The 19,929-nt window shown below is 46.9% G+C and overlaps 1 protein-coding gene across 1 annotated transcript in view; it reads left to right on the forward strand.

Annotated features, from left to right (window-relative positions):
• The first annotated feature begins 4,681 nt into the window (after positions 1–4,681).
• Klhl2 (kelch like family member 2) overlaps positions 4,682–19,929 on the forward strand; it is a 112,786-nt gene continuing 97,538 nt past the window's right edge. Inside the window, exon 1 of the mRNA XM_032919496.1 lies at positions 4,682–4,947. Coding sequence (XP_032775387.1) covers positions 4,922–4,947 — 26 coding nt within the window. The 5' untranslated portion in view covers positions 4,682–4,921. The remainder of the gene's footprint in view (positions 4,948–19,929) is intronic.

A 19,929-nucleotide genomic window follows, 5' to 3' on the forward strand; every position in this document is an offset into this window, starting at 1 on the left:
ATGCTTGCCTTTATAAGGGTTGCCTCGGTCATGGTGTCTGTTCACAGCAGTAGAAACCTAAACTAAGACAGTAGCACACACCTATAATCCCAACACTTGGGCAGCAGAAGTAGCAGGATCAGAAATTCAACCTTTTTCTTGGCTATATAATGAGGTTGAGGCTACATGAGACCCTGTTTCTATGTATCAATAAATCAGTGTGTGTGTGTGTGTGTGTGTGTATGTGTGTGTGAGTGTGTGTGTGTGTGAGTGTGTGAGTGTGTGTGTGAGTGTGTGTGTGTGTGTGTGTGTGTGTGTGTGTGTGTGTGTGTGTGTGTGAGTGTGTGTGTGTGTGTGTGTGTGTGTGTGTGTGTGTGTGTGTGTGAGTGTGAGTGTGTGTGTATGTGTGTGTGAGTGTGTGTGTGTGTGTCTGTCTGTCTGTCTTAATATAAGGTTATTCTATGTACTGGAGCATCATCCCTTAATCATTCTGTTGACTGCTACCACCTCATTGCAAATGTTCTCTGGAATAGGAGAACACAGGCGGTCTGTAGACAGTGAGGGCTGGAGGTGTGTTAATGCTAATGAGGAAAAAAGAGAATTGGAAGGAGGAGAATTTCTAAACAAACCGATTCAGAACCAGCTTGGGGTCTGTTCTCACATTGCACTGTAGGGGCAACCAGAAGCTGCGGGTGGGTGGGTGCTCCTGTATGCGGGCACACATATGCGTGATCTGAGATGCACGGCCACAAGCAATGGTACTTCGCAGAATTTGTCAAGAGTTTGGTCTTGCTTTCTCCTTCCTCCAGGACTGCTGACCGTGTAGAAAGTTATTTAGTTCTAGATAATTCTATAATGAGGCATTACATCACCAGACCGCATAAATAGATACTATGTAGCTATATACAAGTAAAAATAGATTAAGTCAATTTCTTTTCTTAAAAAGGCACAGAGAATGCTTACCTGATATAATTTAGTGTGAAACCTATTTTGGGCTACTTCCTGGAACAATTCAAACAGATTTTTCAATTAAACTTCACAGCAAATGATTTTCTTTCATTTCTCTGGGAACTTTTGACTTAGGGTAATGGGCAGGTGTGGCATACTGGAGGTGCAGGGGGTATCCTCAAAACATAAAAACAAGGAAACAAGCGTTTATAGAGTAAACTGAACTTGCAGGCACAAAAGACATCTGGAAACGAGGGTTTTCTATTAGTCTGGAGCAGAAGAATCACATTTGTAAGGCTTACTACAAAACCTTCATGTACGTCAGGTTCCCTCGCTGAACAACAAACTCTGGAGAATGTTTTGGAGTTTGTCATAAGATTCCATGTACAGTAAGCCTCCAACCTGCAGTTATCCAAGCAAAAACTCAAGCTTGAAATTAGTGCCCCTGGGCATGGTTGCACATACCTTCAATCCCAGCCAGCTCTTGGAGAGACAGAGGCAGGCAGAGCTGCGCTCCAGGCCGGGATGCTCTCTACCTGTGGCGTTCCAGGCCATCCAGAGCTGCTTAGTGAAACTCCGTCTCGAAAAGAAAAGGAAAGAAATAGTGCCACTATCTAAGCAATGCACTTTAGGCTGACTGTAGGAGAGACACTAAGACTTTGCAAAAGATTTCCCCTTTCTTTAGCACCTCTTTGTCTTTATTTTAGAGAAGGGTCTTTTTCTGATGCTCAAGATGTCCTCGCCCTTCAGGAAGCAAATGACCCTGGTAGTTCAGCCTCCTGAATGGGGGCCTGTGTCACCATAAACCTGTGTATCTTTTTATATTTTTGGTTGTGAGCCTAGCCTTTAATGGCTGAGCCATCTCTCCAGCCCCCTGTGTATCTTTTTAAGACAGAGTTTCACACAGTCCAGCTTAGCTTTGAATGCAAAATTTAGCTGAGGATGACCTTGAACTCCTGATCTCCCCTACCTCTTCCTCCATAGTACTAGATGATAGGTGTGTGTCACCATGCCTCCCTTTCCCCCCTGAGATTCTTGCTGTGACACCAAGTTTGTGCCTGCCACGTCTGGCCACTAGCTTTATTGAACCAGCTGGCTTCCATTCAGTTAAGTAATTCCTGACATGGATACTGCCAAGCCTTTGCTCACCTGTGTGTGCCGTTCTCTCTGCAAGCGATCCATCCTGGCAATGTCACATTAATCTTAGATTCTAGTGTTTAGGGGCTGTTTTATTTTACAAGTACAACAAATGGATGAACTTTTATATGGTTGGTCAAGGGGGTGAGGATTCTTGAAGAAAAATCAGGGATCTGGAAATATGGCTCAACCATTAAGAATGTTTGCTATTCTTATAGCAAGCTGGGGTTTGGTTCTTAGCATTCACAGTGGGTGGCTTACACATACATGTAATTCCAGCTCCAGGTATTCCAGCCAACTTTTCTGACCTCTTTGGGCACCTGCATGCACCTGTGAGCATCATATTGGGGAAATAAATAAAAATAGGCATCCTTCCGGGTTTACTTCTGAAACCTACCAATGGAGTGGAGGTAAAAAAAAAAATTAGACATTTAGAATATTAGCAGAAAATTGTGATGGACGAAGGTGAACCAGAGGGAGATATAACAGGGGCTGTCACTCAAAGTATGTGCTTAGCACATTGACACACCCTTAAGAAAGTATTATTATTATTATTATTATTATTATTATTATTATTATTTCAGTACTGGGGTTCAATCCAGAGATTTGAACACTCCAGGCAGTATCACTGAGCTGCAGCCCCTATTTAATTTATTTCACCTTATGCTGTGACAGAGTCTCCCTAGGTTGCTGAAGCAGAGTTTTGAACTCTGTCCCAGGCTTACCTTTAGCTAATGAGCTCGAATGTGCTTCACACCCGCCTTTTCAGTCACTTTTTACTTTATAAAGCAGAGAGTTTCTTTTTTTTTTTTTTCTTTTTTTTTTTTTTTTTTTTTTTTTTTTTTTTTCCGGAGCTGGGGACCAAACCCAGGGCCTTGCGCTTGCTAGGCAAGTGCTTTACCACTGAGCTAAATCCCCAACCCCAGCAGAAAGTTTTCTTATGGCTCAGACAGATCCATCACTAATACCAAGGAAATCAGTCATCATGCGGGCCCTCCGCACGGTAAATCAGTAATGCTCTCCGGATGCAGACATTAGCTCACGGCAAAGGCATATTTTCTTTTATTAAAACAGGCCACCAGTGAGTATCCTTTCTTGGCTTTCAGAGTGCTGGGATTATAGGCTCACAGCACCCCTCTTGGTACTATTTTATTTTTGTACTTATTGGCAGTGCGAGGAATGGGACCTTGCACTCCCCCAGGCAAGCGCTCTATCCCTAAGATGCTTCTCATCCTCCTTTTAGTTTTAGTTTCTTCATGTTGGAGAGCCCCGGGGCTCATGTCTTGGTCTTCCTCTCTGTAACTACATTACAGAGCTTATGTCAACTAGTCTCATGACTGTACATGCATACCATCTACGTGGGTCAACCTCCAAATTGAAGTTCATTCCGGACGCTACTTTTTCTGAAGCCTAATCCATCAGGAATTCTTACTGGACATTTTATCATCTAGAATCTGACCACTTCCTTCAACGCCCCTGACTCCAGTCCAGCCATCTTTCTTTTTCGTTCTGGCTAGGCTAATCTTGACTGCTCCCTTCCCTCCCCAGGGTATCACTTATACAGCTCACAGGATCCATTTGGCCAGTAATGGTCTCACACTGCCTCAGCTACACAGGGAGTCTCAGGCCTCAGTGGGCACCAGCACCAGCTGGAGGATTCCTTAAGTCAGGAATCCCGGCTCTATCCCCAGCCTGCTCCCCAGACAGTAAGTTTGGGATGGAACTGGAGAATTCCCATCTCTATAAATTCCCAGGTGTTCCTTCCTCTAACAGGCATTGGTCCAGAATTCGGAACCCTCCTGCCTAGTCTCAAACATGACAAGGCGTCTTGCTGACAGGAATCTTCACCGATTTTTGCCTTTGCCCTGGGCATTCACCCATCTTGGGTTAGTGAAGGTTCATGTTAATTCATCTTCCTTTAACTGATACCCCAAGAGGCCTTCCTGACCATTCCTCATCATACAGCACACCCTATCTCACTGCAATTTATTCTTCTTCCCAGTGGGCATCCTGGGCTCATTTGTCTCTCTCATCACGTTCAGAAGGACAGCTTGCTAGGCTCAGCGACCCACGTTTGCTCAGTCACGTCCCCAAGCTCAGTCTAGCAGATGCTCATCTCAGTTGTCCACAGACCAGATTAGGATCCAGAAAAGACGCCCGCTAGCTTCGGACTTGGGACCTTGGTCAGGCCGATCTATCTCTTCTTGCCTCGGTTTCCTCCTTTGGAAAGGCAACACTTGGTCTGCCCTCCCTTTCCCCCAATCCCCACTCCCCTGGGGGTGGTGAAGGCACTCCGACGCCAAGAGAAGGATGTGAATACACCGGTGAATCAGAGCAAGCCGCGCACAGGCGAGCACCCCTTCCGCGCGAGCCCTCCCCGCCTCCTATCTCCGAGCCTCGGTCCCGGGTCCCCCCGCCCGCGCGCTCCCCCGCCCGCCCGCCAGCCGCCTCCTCCAGACGCCGCGGAGGAAGGGGCGGCGCCGAGGGAGGGGTCCCTCCGCGCGGGGAGGCCGCAGCGCCCGCCCGTCACGGCGCCGGCGCTGGCCGGGAGAACCCGGAAGTGGCCGAGCTGCGCGCTCGCCCGCTCGCCCGCCCGCCCGTCCTGCCGCCGCCGCCGCCGCCGCCGTCGCCCCGCACTCGGGGGAGCGCGGGAGCCGCGCCAGGCACACGAGCGCGCGGGGCCGACGGGCCATGGCTGCAGGGGGCCGCTGCCGCAGGTGGTGGCGCGCGGTGAGAGCGCCCCCCCCTCGGGGCGGATGGAACACGGCTGGCGGGCGGACAGTGCCGGCGTCCGCGGCTGGTATGGTGCTGGCGGCGGCGGTCGGTGCCTGCGTTCTGAAGCCCGCGAGGAGCCACAATGGAGTCGCCGCCGCTGCCTCCCGCGTGAGTGAGCGGGCGCCCGGCGCGCGGCGGAGGGCTGTACGGCTGCGGAGGGCGCGCGGCGCTGCGGAGGACACGCCGCGATCGCGGGGGGCGGCGGGCGAGGGAGGCGCGGGGCGTGACGGGGCGCGGCGCCCGCAGTCCGGAGGGCGACCGCGGGACCGGACTCTGCCTAGCCGGTCAGGGTGGGTAGGGGCTTCTCAGTCCCAGGGGGCGAATTGAACGTTCGGGATGGAGCTGTGCGTGGGGGCATGGCGGGGGTGGGTGTGCGGGGAGGGGGGTGGGTGGGCTACATGATCGCCCTGTGGGTATCCCCTGACCCCCCCTAATGCACGGGCTGCTGCTGCCCATCTCGCCTACCCCTTTTTAGTGGGGGAGCGGAGAGGATGCACAGGAAACTGGAAAGTACCAGACGCCTGGAGTCTAAAATGAATGCAATCTGAGGTTGCTTGCTTCTTGGAATTTCTAATAAAATTAATATCCAAGGAGCTTTTACATCACTCCAAATGAGCTGCGGCCGTTTTAGGGCATGTGATCGCCTACCTGGCACTGCAGAAAATCTTTTATCCAGAAATCAGAGCATCTCTCGTTCCCTTGGTACCCGGGGCACGTTGGTAGTGTTACCGACCTGTTAGGCACAGGTGTCTTTTTTCCTTGGTGCCCAAGTGCATTCAAGATCACCTGCAACAAAATTACTTTCTAGAAATAAGAGCTTAAAAAATCATGTGGAAGATGTTATTCGGTACAAGGTTTGATTTTTTTTTTTTTAAAGTGGCCTGTAAATCTTTAGGAGTTTGAACGTTTCGTGCTTCCCCCTCCCCCCACGCCACCTTCATGAGTTTAACCTTTATGAAGGAGTAAGAGCCCTTTGGATCTGACTTTTTAAACCGCAGACAAACCTCTCCCCAAAAAAGGGTGAACATCTGCATCCGATCTGATTCATAGAACCTTATCGGTTTTCAATGAGATTTGGCTAGCTAGCTCCACTCTATCACCGTTGTTCCTCACCCAGCCTCTTGTGGCTTCTTTGGCAGGATTCCAGCTAAAATAAGGATATTTGGTTTGGACTGAACATTTCTTTTCTTTGTATTTTGTATTTTGAGTATTCTTATGAGATCGAATGGAATGATAGAACCACAGTTTCTGTATGTGCATGACAGGATTTTGAGCTTGAGTGGAACAGGTCGTGGGGACCTGAAGAGTGGGTGAGTCTTGGCTTGCCCCTTCTGGGCAGATAGAAACGATAGCAAAAGCTTGCAGATGGTGGCAGCTTTGAGGCTGCGTGGTCTGCTCACACTCCCCAGAAGGTTGGGAAAGCCTTCTGAGCCCCCTGGGAAACGTGTTGGTAGAGGGCTTCAGCAGCTTGAGTCTAGTGCCAACACAGGAGGTTTCTGACCAGCCTCAGGAACACTGATGGCAGAAGATGCCATCAGTCTGCATATAGATAACATGCTGTGTGTGATATAGGCTGGGTAAGTAAGTTACTTATGGTGAACTTGCCCTCCCCACTTTTCTGTCGATTAAATGCAGTCTTTTTTTCCCCTCTGGGAACAGACTGAACTGGAGAGAAAAAGGGGACCTTACGATGCAGGTTTAAAAAAAAAAAAATGGGTGTGGGAAAACAGGCCCTAGAGCAAGGAGGCACAGAAAATGGTTTAAATGGAAAAACTGAGTAGATGACCAGCTCTGTTCTCTGATGCCGATACTTCACACGTATGATTCTGGAACTAGATGGAGGCTTGAGGTAGTGGAGGAAACCTGGAGTGCTGAGGTGGAGAATTGTGGAACGTCTTGTAGTCAAGTCACTGGAAAGCTGCTAAGACCTCTTCGCTGTTTGCATGCACTTAATTAAAAACACAGACATTTAATTTGCATTAGGTAGATCCAAGACTCAAGCCCTCTTCTAGAGCTTGTTACCTTGCCGCTTAGGTTTCTGTAGAATAGACACAGATCTTGACTTCCTACCTTCTGGCTTCTTTGCCTCTGTTCCCTTTAACTCCCTTTTACCTTGGGTCATGCTGTCTGATGTAAGAAATTGTAGGCGAGGTCTTTGGGAGGGGCTGCGCTGGACTTCCTGGCCAGACCTAGTCTAGGAGCACTCACTGGGAGCACTCAGCTCTTTATAAGCACTGAGTGTTAGCCTGAGCTTCTACGCAAAGAAAGATGTTTGACCTGGACTTAAAGGGCCTTAGATAATATGATTGGAAGCAGACTCAGAATTCTTTGTGTGTCTGTGGAGTAATTCATTCAGTGTGCAAATTCTTGGATGCCTGTCTCTGCCTGGCACTTTTCACAATGCTTGTCTGGGCTTCTCTTTTAAGAGTCAAGGCTACATTGTTCTCTGGTCCCACCCTTCTCCCCTTAGGCTGTCTTGGAGGGGTGTTAGGCATCTCTGCCTAGACTAGTAGTTCCTCATTTAGATTTCTTTTCTGCCTTTTCCGCTCTGCCTCCAACTTTTTCTCATCCTCAGAGGTCTCGTTGGTCGCTCACTGGACGGCACATTTCCGGTTGTCTTTTTGCGTACCTGAGTATAAGTGGCTTTAGGTTCTGTTTCATTAGGAGGTCTAGGTTATATTAAGACCACAGGACATTTATTTACCCCTGGTCAGATCTGAAAGATGTGCAACCAAGAAAATTAGGTATCAATGAATGAGTCAGGGAATTTGAGGTAGTAAGAGGGCTGTGCAAACAGAATGAGGGTTAAACAGCCTTGACCTCTGGGGTACTTTTCATAGTTTAACCTTTCCGGTTGTTTGCATAAAGGAGTTTCCTAATTATTAAGCTAACCAAAGCCTGTGAAGTTCAGGTAGTGTGAATCCCTCTGACAACCCTTTTGGAACAGTTTTCTTAGCTCTCGTTTGCTTCCTGTTCCTTCCCCCAAGCTGTCTTACTCCTGGCCTTGCCATCTTGCTTTTTGTCCATTCAGCCGAGTAATCTTGCTTAGGTGCAGCCTTATCTGTTTCCAGTGGGCGATTCTGCATCACTGGAGATCCCTGTCATCGAAGTGTACCAGCACAGCCAGACAACTTGTTAGCCATGCTCTAAGGGCACGTAGCCCACCATAGATGGGTTGAATCAGAGCCAAGGTTTCAGGTCTTTGGATTTCTTTGATCTGTTTAAAAGAAAAAGTGAAGTCCAGGGTAGAGTTGGCAAGTTTCTGGTTTTGCCAAGTAAAGAAGTGTCTGTTGAGGAGTAATTAGCCAGTGTTATCACTTATCAGAGGCTATTGTAATACTGTTCTCAAATAGAAGGAACATCTTGAAGGGATGGTACTTTAGTAGTGTAAATGTAACTTTGTGAAAACTTGTTTCATTACCTTCATTTTGTCACAGAAACAAAGTAATTTGTGGAAGCTTGATGGTGTGTAGTGCATGCAGCTGGAGATTCAGTATGGTGAATTGTCACCATGCGGTTTAGCCGCTCACCGCTTGTATGCCCACCTTTTATAAAGCCCATTGTTTTCACTTCACTAGTCCTAGATATTGAAGCAGAGTAACTATCATTTCTTTAAGCATTTTTTTGTTAAGTCTTTATTTTATGTGCAATGTGCAGTGTGTGCGTGCATGTGTGTGTGTGTGTGTGCTTACGTGTCCACATGTGCACATGGGGAGGTCATAGGGCAACTTTGGTTCTCTCCTTTCACAACGTGGGCCCCAGGACTTGAACCTAGGCAGGTGCTTTTGCCTTCTGAACCATTTCAGTGGCTCCGTTCAGATTTTTTATTCACATTTATTGAATATCTACTGTGGCTAAATTTGGGGGATTTCTCAGAATACAGAACAAAATCTTTCATCTCATGGCTAAAACTGATAGTAACCAGACATAAACTTGTTGGACATGACAGAGAGTCGTGGGGGGGGGCAAGACATATATAATGTTGGACAGGATGGAGAAGTGTGTGGGGGAGGAGGGGGAGAGGGAGACAGAGACGGAGACGGAGACGGAGACGGAGACGGAGACGGAGGGAGATCATTCAGATAACCCTGGGGATGTCTTTAATGAGGTAACCTGAACAGAGGCCAGAGGGAGGACGGCTATTGAAGGTGTGGGGAAGAGCAAGCCTGCAAGAGCTGAGACTGCCTTGCATGGTTTTGCACAGGAGGTAACATTGTCCCAGGCATGCGGACTTGGCGTGCTATGTAGCGCACCTTCCTACATGTTGGATGGTTGACATCTGCTCACATATTCTGACTAGATCACTTCACAGATTCTGCTCACATATTCTGACTAGATCCCTTCATCTGCTCACATGTTCTGACTAGATCCCTTCACAGATTCTGCTCACATATTCTGACTAGATCCCTTCATCTGCTCACATATTCTGACTAGATCCCTTCACAGATTCTGCTCACATATTCTGACTAGATCACTTCACAGATTCTGCTCACCTGTTCTGACTAGATCCCTTCATCTGCTCACATGTTCTGACTAGATCCCTTCACAGATTCTGCTCACATATTCTGACTAGATCCCTTCATCTGCTCACATATTCTGACTAGATCCCTTCACAGATTCTGCTCACCTGTTCTGACTAGATCCCTTCACAGATTCTGCTCACCTGTTCTGACTAGATCCCTTCACAGATTCTGCTCACCTGTTCTGACTAGATCCCTTCCTTCACAGATTCTGTCTCAAGCAACAGCCTTTGCTTTTTGTGACACCCCTTGTTTTGGCCTCCTTCGGTTTTTCAGTTGCCGAATGTGATTTACATAATTTCATACTTACTTAATCTACTCAACGGTCTTACCCTGTAGGCCTCCTTCTATGATCTCCTTGGCTGAGGAAGTGCAAGTTAAATTGCTTTCCCAAGCTTTTACAGATCTGAAAAGCCGGTATTCTATCTGGTGGATCACTTCTTTTTTCCCTTTTGGAGACAGGATGTTTCTAGGTAGACCAGATTGGCCTGGAGCTCTGATCCTCCTGCCTCAGCTTCCTGAGTGTCGGGATCATAGGACTGCATAGTCAAAGCTTTGCTTTGTGATTTCTGCAACTCACAGGCAATACTTGCTCCTCCCAGAAGTGGGTCTTGACCTCATCTGTATTCTCATCTGTATCTTTTTGTTCATTATTTTTTAAGACAGGGTGTCTCACTCTGTAGCCCAGGTTGGCATCAGTCTTGAAGTGTAGCCCAGGGTAGCCTTCAGTGTGCAAGAATACTTTTGCCTTAGCCTCTGGAACATGGAGGCATCTGTGTCTTAAGTCGACACATCTGTGCTTAAAGGCTCTGGAATATTGGGCCTCTGGTGGAGTTTCTTAGCTCCTGTGTAAAACTCATATTTCTAAGGATAGCTTTGTAGCCTATTCTTAAACTGGCTTCCCCTGTAACTTTTCTAGGGAGGAATGGACTAACCATCCTTTGGTTCCTGCCCCCGAGAACACTCACAGTCTGTGACTCTTCTTCCTTGTCCCCCACACCTTGTCCGTCGGCAGGAGCTGGGGAGCCTTGGTGTCCACAGAGTTCATCACTTCAAACCTGGAAGTTTTCCGTCACCTCCCTTCAAATTCTGGCTTTGTTCTTCACCTTTTAGCCCACCTGCCAGTTTAACCTCTCAGCATTCCAGAAGCACGGGACATGGGTAATCAAAGCCACATACCGGGTCAGGAAGCCGTGGCTTGCCGTCATTTTGATTTGAAGTCCGTGGCCATGTGCTTTAGCCTCTGCGGCTCAACTTTTCCCTAACTTTCCATGCCATCAGAAGCCAGAGTGATGCCCATCGCTCACACGCCTGTCTCTACTTAAAATGATTTAGAGCCCTTGCTTGGTCCAGGCGAGCCCCATGTCCTTGACGGTTTGATTGATTTATTATCTATTTAATTCTTGACTTCAGCCCCTTCTGGATCATCGTTCGCTTCCTGTGGAATGTCCAGTCTTACCTGTGTATACTGACTTGTGCCGTTGCTTGGCACTTGGCTTTGCCTTCTCTCTTAGGTTTGAAGCTAGAGCAGGGTCGGCCCTCTTATCTTGCTTTCCTTCAGGTGTGCACTGGCATTTGGGCAGCAGTTATCTGTTTGATTTACTCACAGAGGTGATTATCTTTACACCTCGTCTTCGCGTTGAGTGTTGAAACTAAAGGCAAGGGAGTGAATACAAGCAAATGGCCGGATTCCATTTAGTTCCTAACATCAGCATCCTTGTTTATGCCTGCATCCATATGGTATTTAATGCCTGGGCAGATCCGTGAGACAAGTGGATGAGTGGTGGTTCCCTCTCGTTGATTCGGGGTCACGTGATTAGTGCTTGGCACAGACAGGACTTCAGCTTGGTCCTCCCTGATTCCTGTCTCTGAGTTCCCTCCCTAGCCCCCCATACCTCCATGAAGGTGATAGACAATTTAGTCCATCTTCTGAACTGCCAGGTTAGGTTGCCAATTCGAAGAGATGACCATTGTAGAAAAAGTAGCAAAGAAAAAAAAAAATCAAAAAAGCCAGGAGCAATAACAGACACGGAAATGTTTGAAATGGCTCATTACCCTAAACCCCTTTTCTTCACTTTATATCATCTCATGAAAATGTTTCTCTGATCTTGCTTTGTTAATTGTTTATGAGATATTCTTTAAAAGATTGATCTTGCATAAGACATGCTCTTTCCCCATCCCTTTCCTGGTAATAGTCACTGTCAGGGACAAAAAGTGCCTGATTGTGCAGTGTTTGTCATGTAGGTGGGAGGGAAAGAGGAGCGAGCTGGGTTGAACTGAAGTGTAGCTTTTTACAGCACCATTGTTCTACTATCAGAGAGCAATTATGCTCTAACTTCCATCAGCCTCTTAACCTCAGACATCCCATCCACCTCCCGCTGCCAGCACCTCCCCCCACAACCAAGGCCCAGGCTGAAGAGGTGTCTCCCTTCTGCCCTCCTGTAGGCTCTGGGCTCTGGTTTTTTAACTCCTATTCTTTAATAAAGTTGAGCATGCCTGTCTTTTCTAGATGTTTCCTTTCCAGCTCTGAATCAGAGCCGTGCCTTTTAACAATAAGAATAGCAACAACCGCACACACACACACACACACACACACACACACACACAAATATACAGACATGCACACACACACAGACACATTCACACATATACACACACAGACACACACACACAGACACATTCACACACATATACACACACAGACACACACATAGACACATTCACACACATATACACACACACAGACACACAGACACACACACACACACACACACACACACACACACACACACACACACGAGTATGAGACATGAGATGTTATGCCACACACAGGATAGGAGTTTAATCTCACAAGGTGCCCTAAACTCAGTTCTAAGGACCTACACAGTGAAGATACAATCTTTCTTTCTGCTGGGGTGGGACTCTCAGAGCCTCACAACCTCACCTGTCCTAAGCCATATCTACCACCTCTGTATATATCCACAACCTAGTCCAAACTCTGGGTATAATAGGGCAGACATTCTCAGTTTTTTTTTAAAGCCATATTTATTTGGTGACTACTGATACGTTTATTGATTACAGTTTGTGCAATGATACAACTAAAGTCCAAGTAAAGCTTAAATTCCATATACTTGTAGAGAAATTTCCCTTAGAACATTGCAGCAACTTCGTCTATAACCTTAGCATGAACTAAATGTTCACTGAGGAAGCCTATTGCTCTCTCTGCCTCTCAGTGATGTGCTGATTATTGGGGGACGCCATGGAGGTGGGGGTGGGGCGTTCTGAGAGAATTTTGTTGGGAAGCTTTATTATAGCGGGGTGTGATAAATGTTTGTGAAGACAGTCGTTAGGCTCTAGTCCGTATTTCCAATATCTGGTCTTGCTTTAAGTGGATTGTTGCTAATAACTTGCCAAGCTTCTGAAAGTATGCTTGGCAGGGAAGGCAGCGAGAGCACAGGAGAAATATTACAAAGTACTGGGGAAACTTCAGAGCGGTACAGCACGGATGGTGACTTTGAAAACAACAGCTGCTGACGTGAACTTGGCAGAAGTTTGTGAGTAATGGTGGGTGACTCATGGCAAGCCGGGGAGTCTTGCAGCTTTTGAGGTGAGCAGGCAGAGGGTAGAGCAGAGATGGTGGCCACCCAGGGGCCGACTATTTACATCCTAAATGTGACAGTGTCTTTGGTCCCCTTTTGCAGCCTTAGCCTTCCCATGGTGTGTAGCACCAGAACGCACTAACGTTGTGAACAACCCAGACTCTAAAGTGCTTGTTCTCAGTCTGGGATGATCGGCCTGAGGTGGGAGGGTAAGTGGGTGGTAAGGCGGGTTACATCACCTGTTAGTGTTGTTTTTCAAAATCATACATGGCTGCTTTCCCCGCTTACCCCCAGAGACACCATCGTTCCCACATACATCTATCTGAAAAGGTCTTGCCTGACTCCTTAAGGAGGAAGATGGATCTGCATGGTTTGAGAAACTGATTGGGTTTTTCTTTGTGTGTGTGCGTGTGCGTGTGTGTGTGTGTGTGTCTGTCAGCAGTTGACTTGTGGGAGTTGGTTCTATCTGCCCACCCTGTGAATCCTAGGAATCAAACACAGAACATCAGAATCAGGCTTGGTTGCCCTTACCTGCATCAGAGTCATCTCCATGGTCTTCCATGAGACAGGGTCTGTGTTGGGAACTGGGGCTCGCTGGTTCCATTCTGCTAGTGTTGTCTGCACAGCAAACTCAGAAATTCTTTCCTTGGCTCCCCAGTGCTAAGATTACAGGTGTGCTTGAATTTGCCCTGCTTTTTATGTGGGCACTAGGGAATCAAATTCAGCTCCCCGTGTGTCTGCAGCATGGACTTTACCCTCTGATCCATCTCTCCAGACCTGGATTGGATTTTCCTGTTAACCTTTGTGTATATGAGTGTGCTATATATGTGGGTGGTCATGACTCTGGGCATGAGCATGCAATCTTACACCAGAGGAGGATGCCGGGTGTCGTGCTCTGTGTTAGTTTACTTTCTGTTGTGATAAACCCCATGACCAAAAGCAAGTGGCGTGGGGGGGGGGGGTTACTTCATCTTATAGGTTACAGTTGTTCATCCTTGAAGGAAGTCAGGGCAGGAACTTGAAGCAGAAGTTGTGGAGGAATGCTGCTTGCTGGATGGCTCTAGCTCTCTCTGATAATCTGCTCAGGTCCTACCAGCTTAGGGGTGGTACCATCAACAGTGGGCTAGACTGTCCCATAAACGAGAAGCAAAATGGCTTTCATGGGCATGCTCACAAGCCAGTCTCAGGGGAGCCGCTCAAATGAGGGTCCTGCTTTTAGGTGACTCTAGTTTGTGTCAAATTGACAATGAACAGTCAACCACACAAACCCGATCGCTCTTCTGCTTGCTTTGAGACAGGATCTTTCTCTGAGCTTAGAGCTAGGCTGGTCACTAGCAAGTCCCAGTGATGGCTCCCTGTCTTTGGGTCCCCACAGTGCTGGAATCCATGGTTCCCTGCCTCTCTCGGGTCCCCGCAATGCTGGGATCCATGGCTCCCTTTCTCTCTCTGGTCCCCACAGTGTGGGATCCATGGCTCCTTTTCTCTCTCTGGTCCCCACAGTGTGGGATCCATGGCTCCCCCGTCTTTCTCTGGTCTCCACCATGCTGGGATCCGGGGCATGTGAATAGTCCTCCTGACTTTTCATGTGGGTTCCGAGATCTAAACTCAGATCCTTGTGCTTACACAACTTCTAACCTCTGAGCCGTCTCTCCAGCCCTTTCTTCATATTTCTATTCCCCAAGGTTTAAAACAAACCCAGAAACCACTGTTCCTAATCAAATAACACGGAAGAGATTATCTGTACCATCTGCGTTGGTGGCGTGCTTTTAACCCTTTGCCTGGTTTTGAAATCTTGACTCTTTGAGAAGTCTCCAGGTCAGAGTATTTTCCTGGGGTCTGAGAATACAGTTAATGTTACAAGGTAGGGTGGCAAGATCACCTCAGTGACAAAGCTAGCCTGGGAGTATGCGGATGGAGGTCAGGCATGCGGGTAAGGCCTGAGGAGGGTCCCCTATGCAGCCTAGTTAAACTGTATTCTGGAATTTTAACTTTAAGATAATGGCAGTTGCTGCTGGGGTGGATGCTGGTGGCTCATGCCTTTAATCCCAGCAGAGGCAGGTGGATCTGTGAGTTTGAGGACAGCCTGGTCTAGGGATCAAGTTCTAGGACAGCCAGGGCTATACACAGAGAACCCTTTCTCAAAAAACCCAAACCAAACCAACCCTCACCCCCAAACAAAACAAAACAAGACAACCAACCAATCAAACAAACAAACAACCCCTCCCCCCAAAAAATGAAAAGAAAGGAAAGAAATGACTGCTCTTTAGCTGCAGTTTTTGATAACAATAGGCACCTGTTAGATAAGAATGGTTGGGAGTGTAGAGTTGTGGAGAGAAAGGTGAAGGGACTTTGAAAAAGTGTCTCCTATTAATACTCCCAAGCAGAAGTGCCCAGCGTACCTTGAGGAGACTGTGTCCTGTGTTGCTCCATTCTGCTAGTGACCAGGACATCTAACACAAAGACATGTAGGAAAGGAGGGCTTGTGGGAAGGACCCGAGTAGTGGAATAGCCTGTACACCAGGGCTGTGTTCAGAAGTGGCCCTCAGTACGAAGAAACTTAAGGAACACAGTGCTACTTCTTCCTCATTCTTTTAAGTCTTTGAGGAAACAACCTGGAAGCTGAGAATCGCTTTAAAAAAGTGCCACTACTGTGTGCCTTGATTATGTGTGGCAGCCTTCGTATTCATTCTGTGAAGCCAGGAGTTTCTTTCTGTTCCGAGCTCATTCTTTTGAGACAGGGCTGTGCAGTGTTGCTAAGGGTAGCCTTGAACTTGGGATCTTCCTCAGTTTACAGAAATGCTGGGGTGACAGGTGTGTTACTACTATGCCCACTCTTAAATCTTAACTTTAGAAGAAGGTTTCTTTATTTCATGGCTGTTTTGCCTACATGCATGTATGTGCACAGGCCAGAAGAGTTAAGTCTCCTGAGGCAGGTGGCTGTGAGCTACCATGTCAGTGCTGGGAGCCAGCAAATGCTCTTATCTATCTATCTATCTATCTATCTATCTATCTATCTATCTATCATCTATCATCTACCTATATCTATCTATCATCTATCTATCATCTATCATCTACCTATATCTATCTATCATCTATCTAGGTATCATCTTATCTATCATCTATCTATATCTATCTATCTATCTATCTATCTATCTATCTATCTATCATCTATCATCTATCTATCTATCATCTTATCTATCATCTATCATCTACCTATATCTATCTATCATCTATCTATCTATCTATCTATCTATCTATCTATCTATCTATCTATCATCTATCTATCTATCTATGTTGAAGTTGGTATGTACTTACCACATCACACATGTGTAGGTTCAGAGGACAGGAAGAGGGAGTTGATGCTCTCTTCCCACTATGTGGGTCCCTGGGGTTGAAGTCAGGTTGTTTAGCTTAGGGACCAGGGCATTCACCCACTCAGGCATCTCATGGGCTCCCGATTGCTTATGCAGGTATAAAGCTCTTGACTGTTAAATAACACAGTTCTCTTTAGAACAGTGTCCGTTTGCTTCTGTTCTGGACATCGAACACTCTCCTGTGATGATTTCACTAATGTCCTCTTATCATATTTTCTACTTCTGAAGCCTGATTGGACTATATCGGTGCGTATATGTAGTAGTTCTGTATTGCATGGCTAGAGAAGGGGGTTGCCTGTGTTCCATGGACTTTCTTTCCGTTGGAGTCCTGCTGTTTCCTGTGCTGTGAGATTCTGTTGTCCTGCTTCTCTCCAGTCCTCTCCCTGCCTGCCTTTTAGACTGACTAGGTTATCTCCCTTTTTAACATTTGTGCACATGTGTTTGAGGGATGATATTGTACACTTCCGTCTGCAGGTGTCCATCCTAGTTTTTGAGACAGGGTCTTTTTACAAGACTGGGAGTGTGCTTGTGGGCTGGAAGGCTGTCAGCCAGCTCTGGGGATCTTCCATCTGCACTCCCATTGCCTGGTTCTTACGTGGGTGCTGGAAATCTCAATCTAGGTCTTCTGCTGTGCAACAGGCACTTTTCCATCCCCACAGCTTCCTAACGCCCTTCTTTTTTTAAAAAAGATTTCTTTGATGTTTTGCCAGCATGTATGTCTGCACTGCACTCATGGTTGGTGCCCACAGAAGCCAGAAGAGGGTGGAGGATTGCCTGGAACTGGAGGTACAGAAAGGGTTAGGAGCTGCCATGTGGGTGCTTGGGAATTGAAGTCAGGTCGCCTGGATGAGTGGCCAGTGCTCTTTAACCACAGACCCATTTCTCCAGCCTCAGGACCCGTTCTTAAATCATTGTTTACTCTCTCCCCGATAGCTAATGGAGTGTGCCTCTTCTTATCTCTGCCAGCAGTGGAATTTGCCTCTGGGGGCCGTGCCCTGTGTTCACCCAGTTGTTCAGCCTTAAGAAACAAATCAAGGGGAAGTAGGGTTTAGCTCCAGCTTTGGTCAACTTCCTGATAAGGAGTCACTTGCTGCACTGGTGCTGCTCAGGGTCTGCTGCACTAACAGCAAATTACACTGAATTCTCTGCGTTTCTTTACCATTGACAGTCTGCGTCTTGGCCTCATATTCTGCCGTGTAGCTAGTCTGCTTTTTGGCTCTGTTCATCTAACCCGTGATTCTCAGAATTCTGTCACCATCTAAATAATAATAATTTGTGTGTGTGTGTGTGTGTGTGTGTGTATGCACAACTTTTGGAATTGGTTCTCTCTTTCTACCATGTGGGTCCTGGGGGTAAATTTTGGATTGTCAGACTTGGCAAATGTCTCTGCTTGTTCAACCATCTCACTAGCCTGCTGGTTAGATTTTTCAACTCTAGGCTATCTTGGCATTTTTCTCCCGACTTTTGCATCCCCACATCAGGACCAACCTGTGTGTAAATGGTCTTCCTCTACCCCAAACTAGCTCTACCCATAGCCCTCGTCTTTCTGTTGATGGAAACTCAATCCTTCTCCTTGCTCCGACTTTGTTTCACATACACATTCGTTTTGTCAACAAATCTTGTCGCTCCTTCTTTGAGTGCAGCAAAAGCCTCCCTTGTAATGCTTTCCATCCGTGCTTCTCCACCTTTCTAATGCTGTGACACTTTAATACAGTTCCCCGTGTTGTGACCCCACCCATAAAATTAATGGGTTGCCACTTCATAATTGAAACTTTGCTACTGTTATGAATTGTAACATAAATATCTGATACACAGGATATCTGATATTTGACCCCTGTGAAAAGGTCATTGGGAACCCCCCCCACACACACACACAAAGGGGTCAAGACCCACAGCTTGAGAGCCACTGCTTAGAGGCCACTGCCATACCCAAATCCCTTTCTTTTCATTTTTTTTTTTTTTTTTTTTTCCCCCGGAGCTGGGGACCAACCCAGGGCCTTGTGCTTGCTAGGCAAGTGCTCTACCACTGAGCTAAATCCCAACCCCTTTCTTTTTCATTCTTAACCCCTATAGACTTCTGTCCTAGTTTGCTTCCTAGTTTGCTTCCTGTTGCTTTGGTAAACAAAAAAACAAAACAAAACAACCCAATCTGACACAAAACAGCTTAGGGGAGGAAAGGGTTTATTTCACTTTGCATCTCCAGATAGCCATTTGTCTCTGAGAATGTCAGGGCAGGGACTCAAGGCAGAAGCCTGGAGCAGAAGCCATGGCGGAGCAGTATTTACCGGCTTGCTCTCTGGCTCCTTCCATATGTACAGCCCTAGCCCACCTGCCTGGGGACAGTGGCACCACTTAGAATGGGCTTTCTCTTCCACATCAGTACCTGAGTCAGGCCACTCTGAGTTAGTTTCTCCGTTTGAGGTCCCTTGGGAGGTTCTAGGTTGTGTCAAGTTGACAATGAAACGTAATCTGTTGAGGTGTCTTCGCCTGGCCCTAGGTGGCCTTTGTTACTTCTCAGCCCCAGTTTACTCTGGCTATGGGGCTGGGTGGGCACCCACAGCCTGTGCCTGCCCCTGGCTCTGCCTGTGCCTTCCCCTGGACCCTCCTCTCACCATCTAGGCTTGCCACACTTATTGTGTCTGCTCCCCACAGACTGCAGAGTCTTTCCTTTATTCATGCTTTACCAGTACAGTTAAAAGAGTTGGTTATAGGAATGAATGCGTCATACAGTGTTGTGTTTTTTTTCCATTTTGTTTGTTTTTTACAAAGGAACCGCCCTCTTAGAAGCGGATGGAGCACGAGGAGAAGAGCAGGTCCCCGTGAGGGACTCTTGCTACTGTTTTTCATATCACACATACAAGTATGGTTCTCAGGAGACTTACTGTGCTGCCTTGATTTTCGAACATTGATTTATTTTATCTTTATGTGTATTAGTGTTCACTTGTGTGTGTGTGTGCGTGTGTGCACCATGTATATGCCTGGTGTCCAGGGAGGGTGACAGAAGAGGGTGTCAGATCCTCTGGAATTGAAGTCACAGATGTCAAAGAAACCGGTATATGTGTTCTGAACCCAGGCCCTCTGCTTGAACATGTGATCTTAAGCTCTGAGCTGTCTCTCAGCCCATTTCTTTGACCCCAATTTTTTTGAAGTATAATTTATATTCTGTAAAATATGTGTAATTCAAGGCTTTGTAGTAAATGCCTTGAGTTATGTGTATATCACTTCGAAAATTTCCTTTTCGTCCATTGAGTTTGCAGTTCTTAGCTTTCATACCACATTCCTAATTTTGACAATATTTTCGCCTCCACCTCTCAAAAGAACAGTCACATACAAAGTCTCGTGTCCTTAAACATCATAAATATAGGGGCTGGGGAGTTCGCTCAGCAGCTGAGCTCAGTTGCTGCTCTTGGAGAGGACTGGAGTTGGGTTTCCAGTCCCCACCCTGGTGCTGCCAACTCTCTGTAACTCTAGCTGGAGAAGAGCCAGTACCCTCTCCTTGCTCCCACGGAAAACCCCCCAACACACAGATGCACATTCATATCCATAAAAAAATACCAAAGCTTTTCTAAAAAGAAAAATGATCATCTGAACATGAGC

Source organism: Rattus rattus, chromosome 13 (genome assembly GCF_011064425.1).
Source record: "Rattus rattus isolate New Zealand chromosome 13, Rrattus_CSIRO_v1, whole genome shotgun sequence".
Classification (NCBI taxonomy): domain Eukaryota; kingdom Metazoa; phylum Chordata; class Mammalia; order Rodentia; family Muridae; genus Rattus; species Rattus rattus.